Raw genomic sequence first — 11605 nt, 5'->3', positions numbered from 1 at the left:
CATGTTCAGATATTGATTCATAACTCTATTTTAAAAATTTCCCAGGTAGTCTGCAATGAGATAAGAATTTTTACACAATTAAGAGAAGGTGCATTGAAAATCAGTTATTTTCACTAGATTTTTCAGTTGCCTTAAATGAGAAGAAAAGTGACTCTTATAAATAAGGGATGGACCACAATTTCCTCTTAACCCCAAAGATATGACTAAATCATTGTGAAAAGATGATGAAATTTATTTCTTATATGTAAGAAAACATTGCATTTTCCCATTATCATAACTTACTAGCCTACAAAGAAACCTTAAATGGAGTCAAGAAACAAGAGTCTACTCCAGAAAGTGAGTGTCTATGTTACTTTTTGTGTGGAGCCCTAGCTGTGCTCCCCAAGCTGAGCTTGCAGGGAAATTGTGTACCTAGAAATTGAGCGGCTCTTTAAAGACTTAAACCAAACTCCTGGAATTATATCCAGAAGCAGATGGCTGACCAGCTTCCCCTGTAGTTGTTTCTCTGCTGACAAAAGCAACTGCACAACTCAGGAGAAATATTCTTTAAAATGAGTAGAGTATAGCCATGTACCCATGGCCAGCAAAGTTGCACAAGTGTTTCAAATGTTTTTAGTCCTGAACAAAATCTTAGGTAGGAATCTCTGCTTGCAGTATGGACAGGGGATTCATGCTTCATTTCCATAGAGATTATGCTAATTATTTTCTCTGCTTTCAAGCCAGCTCCCTTGTTGATTTTCTCATTTATTTTAGTGGCAGCAGGACAATATAAGGTTGAGTATAAACACTGGAATCAGACCACCTGAGTTAGAATTTGACCTTGGGCAAGTCATCTAACTTCTGGAAATTCAGTTTCTTCATCAATGAAGTGGTGAATGTAATAATACTTCACAGTACTGTGGTAAAGATTAAATAACACAATCAATTGAATGTGCTTAGCACAGAAATCTAGCATTTGATGTGTTCCACAAATGTTTGGTATTGTTACCAATGGCACCACCATTTTCCAAATCTTGGATTCCCAATCATCCAGAACAGAATTATTTTTTCTCCCTCATATGATTTATTCCAGTACTAGACTTTGTAAAATATGGCTCCTAAACATCTATGGAAGTTGTCCCATTATTTTCAATATTGCAGTCATCAACGTATTCCACCTCCTCTCACATAGACTGTGGGAGTGCCTCCTAACTTGTTTCCCAATACATCTTGTTGTCATATTAATTTTACTAAATAGAATGCTGGGTGTGAAGCCATTGCAGTAGAGCTTGGAATTTAAGCTTTCTTGGTAGCACTAGCTGTGGATGCAAGTGCTCTGCCGGATTGTAGAATTGCTATATCCCACTCTACAGCATGGGACCAACATTTCCGCTACAAAAACTGGAGAGCTCATAACAAATGGTACTGCCATGTGTGCCGTAGTGACATGATTTACAAGGGCAAAGTTGTATCTGCTTAGTCACCACTGTATTCCCATGGCTGATTACAGCAGAAGGCAGTAGACCCTTGGTAAATATTTGATGAACAAATAAATGAGTTAATAAATTAAATGGTATCACAGATGCCACCAGTAGCCTTATTTTTGTGCGGTTGAATTTTGGGTCATTCAAAGAGAGTTGACAATGTTGCTTGGCATTCAATTGTTTGCCGTATTCCATTTAGCTCAAGTTGTGATAATTTAGTCATCATTTGGCATGTGAGAATAAGGAATTCATTTATAGACTTAAATGGTGTGGATTCTGACAAGATTAGCAACATTAGCTGGTACTATTTGTTTTATGTATTTGGGTACTCTTATATTAGGTGCATATATATTGATGACTGTAAAATCCTCTTCTTATATTGATCCCTTTACCATTATATAGTGACCTTCTTTATTTTTCTTTATGACCTTTGTTTTAAAGTCTACTTTGTCTGATATGAGTATTGCCACTCTCACTTTCTTCTCTTTTCCGTTTGCATGAAATATCTTTTTCCATCCCCTCACTTTACAATCTATGTGTGTCCTTTGCCCTAAGGTGGGTCTCTTGTAGGCAGCATATTGTAGGCTCTTGTTTTTTTTATCCAGTCTGACTCTCTATGTCTTTTTTTTTTTTTTTTTGTAGTACGCGGGCCTCTCACTGCTGTGGTCTCTCCCATTGCAGAGCACAGGCTCCGGATGCGCAGGCTCAGCGGCCATGGCTCACGGGCCCAGCCACTCCACGATATGTGGGATCTTCCCGGACTGGGGCACGAACCTGTGTCCCCTGCATCGGCAGGCGGACTCTCAACCACTGCGCCACCAGGGAAGCCCTCTCTATGTCTTTTGATTGGAGCATTCAGCCCATTGACATTTGGGGAGGAGGGAGGGAGAGGGATGGACTGCGAGTTTAGGGTTAGTAGATGCAAACTATTACATTTAGAATAGATAAACAACAAGGTCCTACTGTATAGCACAGGGAACTATATCCAACCTCCTGGGATAAACCATAATGGAAAAGAATATTAAAAAAGAATGTATATATGTGTATAAATGAGTCACTTTGAAGTACAGCATAAATTAACATAACACTGTAAATCAACTATACTTCAATTAAAAAATAGAGAAAAACAACAACAACAAAAACTTTAACTGGAATTGGTATGGCAGCCAGATCCCCACAGTTCCAAAGACAAGAAAGTGAGAGAAATTGATTCTGAGAAACAAGAAGTTGCTGCTGGGAAGGAGCAAGTACAAGAAAAAGATTAATCAATGAGAACCATTTTTTATTAGATGGAAATATGTTCACTATACTGGTTGCAGCCCAATGAGCAAGTAACAGGTTACATTTTGAAATTAAAAAAACAAACATGCAGGAAATATTTGCCTTTCATAAATGGGCACTAACGATGGGCGTTATTGCTATTCTATGATTGTAACACAAGCATTACATATTTATATTGAAAGGATAACAGCAATATCTGTTAACTTGAGACCACGCCTATAGCACATATGTCCAACATCAGCAAAGGCCCTTAGAGATGTATGGGTGACATTCCTAAAATACAGCATGGCATTAAGAAACAGAGGATGGCCAAAGCTTTAAAAATTCAACAGAGAAGTTAAATGCTAATTTATGTGACTATTCTTAGAAGTCTGACCTTTTCCAAGATGATCTATATTCAGAGACTGTGGGGTCTTAAGCAGCTCTAGAAGTTAAAGAATAGTTGAAGGATAAAAAAAAATAGATTATCTTTATAACCTTGAAACCTGGCTATGTTACATACTAAAATAAGAATTGTAGCATAACCAACCACTTCACTCTTCTATCCTTTTCATAATTTAAAATGTGTTTCCTCCTGCATTATCCTAAATGATCCTCACAGCAGCAGCATGAAAATATTTTACCATTCTACTGAGGAGAAAGTGAGGCCCAAGGAGATGAGGTGACTTGCTCAATGTCACAAACCTAGCAATTAATCATATACTCCATTGGTTGTTATGAGAGTTTGGGTCTATTCATTTGAAAAATAGAAATAATCTTTGCCCCTTCTGTGTGACCACATTTCAGGAAAGATACACTAAAATAATACATTACTATTCCATCCTGCACGTTGCACTTGGTAGGTAGATGTGTCAGAGCAACCATTGGTTCAACCATCTGTGTGTTATGGATCACAGGGCCAGACTAGCACAGACTCTAGGCTGAATTATCATAAAGGTGATGGCAAACATAAAGTAACTGTAAAGAGAAACATCTTAGGAAGTTGAGATTTCCTCAGTCTACACTAAAGGTTACCTCATAAATGTTAAATTATAATGGCCACACTTGAGCAAAAAATAAGTAAAAGAACATACAACACCAATGTTTCTAAGCAAACTCATACATCTGGCCCTGTATAAGGCACAGGCTCCCCACTGTTCCCTTCCATCTTCCTTCCCATCTGCAGCTTATCCAAGAAAATGAAGGCTGTTTTCACAAAGTTGCCACAGCTATGCACTTCAGAGCCAAGGAAACCTCGGTGGGAAAAACTACAACCTGGAATTTCTAGGACAGAGGGGTGGTGACTCTCAACATATTCAAGTCATTTTAATAAGTATATGAGTAGACGAGGGATTCTCTAGCACAAGCCGGATTTTTGGGGTAAGTGTTATTATCTTCACAAAACAGTCCCCCTCTACTGTCTTTGGCAGCAGGACTATTTATAAACCCTTTGCCACTACTACCCCTAGTCACCAACCTCCACAGCATGAATTTCATATGGAAAGGTACTCTATCATTGTCACCAACCAGGGAGAACTGACTTTTAAGAAATGGTATGATTACACTGGCTGCTCATGTAAATGTTCCAAAAATGGTTTCTAACTCAGCCCCTTTGAGATTATTGTTTTTTTGTTTTTTCACTAGAGCTGGGTTAACATCTGGCTAAATTTTCTATCTTCTATCTCCAACCACACTTCCACCTCCCTAAACACATAGGTACACACACATCCCTGCTTTTCTCGCTGTGGATTTCACAGCTGGTGGCTGAAAAGAAACAAGTTCTGGGCTGAGACCTTGGTCTGGATTCCCTGGCCTCGGAGAGTGAAAGATCTGAAATATTTCAGGGATTTTCTATGAGCTTTCCATACTCCTCTGTCTCATGTCCTACCTGCAAAATGGGCTTTGAAGAGGCAGGTGTCCTGTATTTCTGATTTAGCATTGCTCTGTGATAGGAAATTAAAATTACGAAACAAAGAGATGTCAAGGAATGAAAAAATATGTTGAGAGAATGAACCAAGTAATTCTAAACGTGCTTCTGAGTGTTTTTTAAAAGGAAGGTATTATTGTAAATGTACAGAAAAGTCCTGGAACTGTGCTTTTGGGTGCAGAGAGGAGGAAGCTTGAACTGGTGCCAAGTTACAGTTCCCTGCCCCGCGGGAGGCCAGGTCCAAGTTTGGGAAAATAGAATCGGGGACAGGGGCTATTGTGGCCTGTACAGAGGCAGAAAGACACGACACAGCAGGCTTCCTTCCTGTCTTGCTCTTATCTGAGGGAGCAGAGAGCGAGGTGGGAGCACGCCTGGAGTGCAGGTGAGGAGTTTTCAGTCCCAGTCCACTGGCTCCACCCAGTTTCTCTCCTCCCACTGTCAACTCCCACCCCCATTCCAGTACTTAGACACCCTCCCGCTCCTCCCTCGGCCCCTGCTTGGGCCCGCCCACGGTCTCCCACCCAGCTTGTGACTGCGTCATAAGTATACCCAGACCTGGGCTTGCAATAGTGTAAAAGCAGACAAGGAGAAAGAAGGTGCGGCTAGGGCTAGCGCGATCTTCTCCTCTTCCAACCTGCAGCCCAGGACACTGATTCGAGCAGCGCCTTACGGCGCAGCCCGAAGATTCACCATGGTGAAAATCGCCTTCAACACACCCACAGCGGTGCAAAAAGAGGAGGCGCAGCAAGACGTGGAGGCCCTAGTAAGCCGTACGGTCCGAGCTCAGATCCTGACCGGCAAGGTAGCAATTCCCATTCCACCCCTGACTGCCTGCCAGGGTCGGGAAGGTGGGGGTGGGGTGGTTTGAGGGGAAGGAAGGGGAAAGGTGGGAAAGGACAAAATGAAAGCTGCTGCGGAGTTCCTGTGTTTCCGGCGGTGCTCTCTGTGCTGTCTGTTGGGTTTGCCCGGTCACCCCAACTCTGTCCATTCGCACCACCTTCCGCTTGCGGTTCCCCAAGTCCCTTAGCATCTCCGTGCGTCGCGCCACGTTCCTTGGGTCCCAGCTCACGTTGTACATCGCGGAGGGATGTTGGAGGGAGTTTGAGGAGAACTCTTGGGACCAGATGTCACCTTCTCCTGGGGAACATGTGGGTAGCTAGAGATCAAAGAGAGACACGTCACCCGGTCAGCTCCAGGGGCACACACATCTTCCACAGGGGCGGAGAGGACAAGCAGGGTGAGCAAGGACACGAGATTTAACTCTTCTTTCTTTCCTTTCGACATGTATGAAGTTCTATGAATCTTAAGGCTTTCTAGGATCCCTGAGTGTTTGTGGAGATGGGGCGGGGGGCAAAAGGCAGCTTCGACTCGATGCGATATGGGTTGGGGCAAGTGTGTGTCTGTGCCCGCCCGTGTATATTTTCAGTTTCTCCCTGGTCACAGGCGGTGTTAAGCATTCTGTAAAGGAGCTGTCAAAACTGAAATTAGTCTTAATTAGATTTTGAGATGTTCACTGTGCCCTCTTACTCCAAGAGCCTTGTATGTTTTCAGAGTGACATTTCCTAAAGAAAACACTCTTCCGTAAAAGAAATTTTGAGGGGTTTTGTTTTTCTCTTTTGTTTTTCTTTATAGTACAGTACTTCCTTTTTGAGTGATATCCCCTCTGCCCACCCTCCCCCACAGAAAGATCTGAAGCAGTCTGACCTTGTAATTTAATCTTCTAGCACTGCCAGGAACTGGGGGAATTTTCCCCCAAAAAATGTTAGCCATTGTTCATTTAGTCTAATTTCTATCTCCTTTAAACATCTAACACGTTTTCAGTGTCTGTAAACTACTCCTCATTTTCCTCAGTAAAATTTCAATGTTAAAAGGCACAATCGTATTTTTTTCTTGTTATACAAAATCTGTGCATTGTTGGAGCTTGCAAATCTGCCCTAACTTGTCTTGTTCTCTCTATAAAGTTTAAACTTTTGTGTTCAGAGTGGAGATTTGAAAAGATCTCTGAGTGAAATGAGAATCCATGTAGTAAAACTGATTATGCACACAATTTGCAAAGCTAATGAGCTTTTGCAGAATTTTTATCACGGAAACTTTCAATAGTTAACCCAGCAATCAAACTAGCTGTTGTGTATGACACATTTCAGAACTCAAAAACACCCCCTTGCATTGTTGAGGTTTTGATTAAATGGTAGAAGGTCAAATATGTAATTGTCCTACTTACTTTGTAAGGGAAATATGGCCAGATTTTTTAGGGGAGTTCTAATTAGATGCCAGTAGTTAAATATAGCCACACAATAATCCTTTATTTTCCCACATCACCACAAACTCCATGACTTGTTGAATTCAGTTAATATGCAAGCAATACTTCTACCAGGCCTGAGGTGTTATGAGGAATAAACAAAAATAAGCATACGACAGGATCCTGACCTGGCCACCATAAGACACTGATTTAATAATACTTGGCACATTGTACTGTGATGTATTGATCAGCTCATCAGAAATTGAACACAACAAAATAGTATGTCAGAGGTTGTGTACAATGACTTTAAAATACAGTTCAGAGGGAAATGAGCTGTGGTAAGTGACAGCCCCTGCCGCACTGAAGTTTGGCAAATTTAAATGAAAAAAAAATCCTTATTCCTAGTCCATCATCCATCCATGGGCACTTAGATTGTTTCCATATCTTGCCTACTATGGTGGGAAATTTTGAAATTGACACTCTAATACTTAGATCTTGCTTAATAATAACCCCCCTGAAATATTGGAAGGAGAAATGAAATTGCAGTGCAGATTGCTCTTGTCGTATCTCAATGACAAGAAAAAATAAATTAATTAATTCCTTTGAGAATTTCGAACTAAGTCATTTTTGTGACTTTTAGGAAAGTCACTTCATTTTTCTGGACCTCAATTTAATCATCCAAAGTATAATTTCTAAGCCCTTAGCTCTAGATTACAGGGATTCACAATCATAATTTATAGGCTTTGTAGTGTTAATCTTAGGTTATTTTTTAAATAAAAATTATTTTAAATTTCTGAAAATTATTGGGACAAGGAAAACCTTCAAGGCTTATAGAGTATTAGTGGAGGGTTTGAACTTAAGTAAACGTAGCTAAGAAAATTTGAATACCAAATTTCTTTGAATTTTAAAGAGAAATCATTTTTGAAGCCATTTATGAGATGATTGCCTCTCCTTAGAATCTATGTATTTGCTTTCACCAAATTAATTAAAGTTTAATTCTCATTAAGTAGTTATGGAAAAGAGCTAATGGCCAGAAAGACTTAAAGCAATTCTATTTACATACCAGTCTGAATGATTTACCCTCTGATTATAAGAGAATAGATTTGCTGACTTCATTCATTATACCCTTCAGTAATACTGCTGCTTAGGGCATATTGTGACATAAAAGAATGAGATTGGAGGGCCCCTTGGTCCACTGCCCTGAGAAGAGTACAGAGCTAATTGGTTACTTGTTTGTTTTGGAGTCCCTTGTTCCAATTACTAAACAAATTATGGATTTAACAGAATTTTACAGTCACTGTTACACTCAAAGCTTTGTGCCTAGCTATGACTGTACTTTAAATCTACTGTTTTGCCCAGAACTTAGAAAACGTTATTTCATTCAAGCAATACACAGCCATAGAATATTGGGTGATATTAGGAAGCCTAATTTCTCATTAAACTTAGGAATATTATGAAATAGATCTCATCTTCAATATTTTAATTTCTAAAATAGGGGGAAACGGTATATACCTACTTTATAGAATTCCTTCCTATAAAAGTTAATTTTCAAAAAACAGCTTTTTGAAAATCAGTTAATAAACCAAAGGGTATTAATTCACCTCTAATTTGGCAAACTAGTTGATGTACAAAAAATACTAAAGAAACAGTTGTATTCCAGAAAGTTAGTGATTATATCACTGTACAAGTCCAAAAAGTAATGGCTTCCATTTATTTAAAGAGGATAACTTATTGCATAAATGAATGGTTATTTTCAGCTGATTTTAGAACTGTATACTTTGAAATAACTTTATATCTATATTTGGGTTTGGAAATGCCAGAAAATGGTTGTTATAAATTGGAGATTTTCACATCTATTAAACATCAGAAAGTGTCTTGAAATGATTTTAGGCTAGGGTGAATTAACATCTTTTTAAAACATCTTAGGTTTCAAGGGTGATAAATTGTACACAAAAGCAACTATGTGTCTAAAAGCACAATCTGTTTTTTTTTTTGTTTTTGATCTTGCTTTTTAATAAATAGGAACTCCGAGTTGCCGCCAAGGAAAAAGAGGGCTCCTCTGGGAGATGTATGCTTACTCTCTTAGGCCTTTCATTCATCTTGGCAGGACTTATTGTTGGTGGAGCCTGCATTTACAAGTACTTCATGCCCAAGGTAATATTAATGAAAGTTATTATATTTTGGATTACTAATTGCTATACATTTAGCGAAAACAAATAATTCTGTCATGGCCCCCAGATAAATGAAGATTTAGGGAAAGTTTTCAAATTACCTTTTGGTATAAAATTGATTTGTCTTTATGGTGATAACTGTAATCAATAATCCTCAGCTTGATAAACAGGACAACGAACTGATATGAGTTTGAGAAATTATTCAAATGTCACGGAAGTGAGTGTTAGAAAGTTTTGATTTTCCCTTTTTGTCTTTTAGAGTACCATCTACCGTGGAGAGATGTGCTTCTTTGATTCTGAGGACCCTTCAAATTCCCTCCAAGGAGGAGAGCCCTACTTCCTGCCTGTGACGGAAGAGGCTGACATTCGTGAGGATGACAACATCGCAATTATTGATGTGCCTGTCCCCAGTTTCTCTCATAGTGACCCTGCAGCAATTATTCACGACTTTGAAAAGGTGGGTTTCTCATTCTTATAGGTATTTCTGAATTTTCTTTTTTTTCGTAAGTTTATTGGTATTAAATTTGTTCATAAATATACAACTTTTTGCAGCAAAGCCTTTTTCATTCTTTTGCTACTGAGTATACATTAGTTGATTTTGAAAGGTTGTAACTGCTTGTTCTAATGGTCATTGGAAAATCTGCAGCATTGATACTCTCTGAATCATGCCTAACATTTTCCCCCTCCCCAACAGAGCATGACTGCTTACCTGGATTTGCTGCTGGGGAACTGCTATCTGATGCCCCTCAATACCTCCATTGTTATGCCTCCAAAGAATCTAGTGGAGCTCTTTGGAAAACTGGCAGTATGTATTTTGGATGTCAACTTTTTATATAAGCAATTACAAATAATTGCTTCCTCATTTTAAAATTAATTATTTGAGCCAAAACATTCCATTTCACTAAAATAATTTTCAAATAAAAAATATTCTGTGAACCTAAACTGCTCTAAAAATAAACTCTATTTAAAAAGTATATCTGCTATAGGTGAGAAATTAAATAGCATTTTTAAGAATTTCTCTTTCAATCTTTTAAAAAAATTTTTTAGAGTGGCAAATACCTGCCTCACACTTACGTGGTTCGTGAAGACCTGGTTGCTGTGGAGGAGATTCGTGATGTTAGTAACCTTGGTATATTTATTTATCAACTTTGCAACAACCGCAAGTCCTTCCGCCTTCGCAGAAGAGACCTCTTGCTGGGTAGGCAATTTATTTCTTCCTTCACCCTGTGTTGTTGAGACAGTGAAGGAGAGTATGGGTGGGGTACGGGAAAAGTAGAGAGCAAATCTAGATATATTTTTATTTACACAAAAATGAAAAAGCCACTTTTATTGTGCATTTCCTCACAGGTTTCAACAAACGTGCCATTGATAAGTGCTGGAAGATTAGACACTTCCCCAACGAATTTATTGTTGAGACCAAGATCTGTCAAGAGTAAGAGGCAACAGAAAATGAGTACACTTAGTAACAGGAAGTCAGAGATTTATAATATGACTTCAACATTAAAGTGTGTGGGATACTCAAGATATTTACTCATGCATTTACTCTATGGCTTATATTAAAAAGAAAAAAAAGCTACTAACCACTGCAAGCTCGTCAATTTTTAATTTAATTGGCACTGCTTGTTGTTTGAAACTGAAATGAAATAATTCTTATGTCTTTTTTTTGAATTTATAGGGTTTAGATTTCTGAAAGCAGCATGAATGTGTCAGCTAACACCCTGACAATGAATTCCATCCTTTGTGTGTGTGTATGTGTGTGTTTAAGTAAGCTCTTTAATCATATGGTAGAACATGTTCCAAATTTAAAATATTTAAAATTGTTTTTGACGTTTTGTGTAAAGCATGTCAAATTACTTAATATTGTTAAGTGTTTTCCATTTTGTGCAACTTTCCTGAATTTAGAAATTACATCTTTGCATTTCTGTCAGGTGCTCTGTAATAGGTCTGATTTATATGTAAAAAACTTTCATAAAGAAGTCATTTTCACTAATGCAGTGATTCTTTCTCACTGATAACCGTATTGTGAATTCCACAAAACTGTGTAAGTGCTAAATGCTATAAGGAATTTAGGTTGTATGAATTCTACAACCATATAATAAATTTTACCATATTTAACCACTGGTTCTCATTTGAGAGATACTTCATATGAACAATTTACGTTACTTATTTAGCTTTGGTGTACCTGCAATAAATCTAAAATTATGAGCCTAGCTTTGCCTTTACTCCCACCTCTACACATTTATATTTTATAATCTCATATTTTACCCCTCTTTTGGTATTATATCAATTACTCTTTTATAAAGACCCCATAGTTAGGTTACATGTAAATTCAACTATTTGTTAAAAGCCTTCAGGACCATAGCAATTTCAAACCTTTAATGTGCTTCCTTTTTCATAAAAATTTAAACAGTCATATACAGCTACAATAGGTCACTAAGAACTAACCTTGGATAAGATGTTGATGACTTTTAATAACTTCACATTCTGTGATCTCTACTCTAAGAGTATAAACTCCATACAAAGGGGGCCAGTACTTTAGACACTT

At 38.2% G+C, this 11605-nt stretch overlaps 1 protein-coding gene across 1 annotated transcript; it reads left to right on the top strand.

The window, feature by feature from the left end:
• The first annotated feature begins 5203 nt into the window (after positions 1 to 5203).
• Positions 5204 to 11116, top strand: ITM2A (integral membrane protein 2A). Its single transcript, XM_082681738.1, has 6 exons — positions 5204 to 5452; positions 8912 to 9043; positions 9320 to 9517; positions 9755 to 9865; positions 10108 to 10258; positions 10408 to 11116. The coding sequence occupies exons 1-6, from the start codon at positions 5342 to 5344 to the stop codon at positions 10494 to 10496; spliced, it is 792 nt and encodes a 263-aa protein (XP_082537864.1). The 5' UTR covers positions 5204 to 5341; the 3' UTR covers positions 10497 to 11116.
• Positions 11117 to 11605: the final 489 nt, after the last annotated feature.

Source organism: Grampus griseus, assembly GCF_964374135.1.
Source record: "Grampus griseus genome assembly, chromosome: X".
Taxonomy (NCBI): domain Eukaryota; kingdom Metazoa; phylum Chordata; class Mammalia; order Artiodactyla; family Delphinidae; genus Grampus; species Grampus griseus.
This window is presented reverse-complemented; position numbering and strand designations above follow the sequence as displayed.

Bases quoted from the DNA above. Each gene is read 5' to 3' on its own strand.
- ITM2A (XM_082681738.1), top strand. From the start codon at position 5,342: ATGGTGAAAATCGCCTTCAACACACCCACAGCGGTGCAAAAAGAGGAG. The intron at 9,518-9,754 runs GTGGGTTTCTCA...CCTCCCCAACAG, and splicing joins TTATTCACGACTTTGAAAAG to AGCATGACTGCTTACCTGGA. The intron at 9,866-10,107 runs GTATGTATTTTG...AAAATTTTTTAG, and splicing joins AGCTCTTTGGAAAACTGGCA to AGTGGCAAATACCTGCCTCA.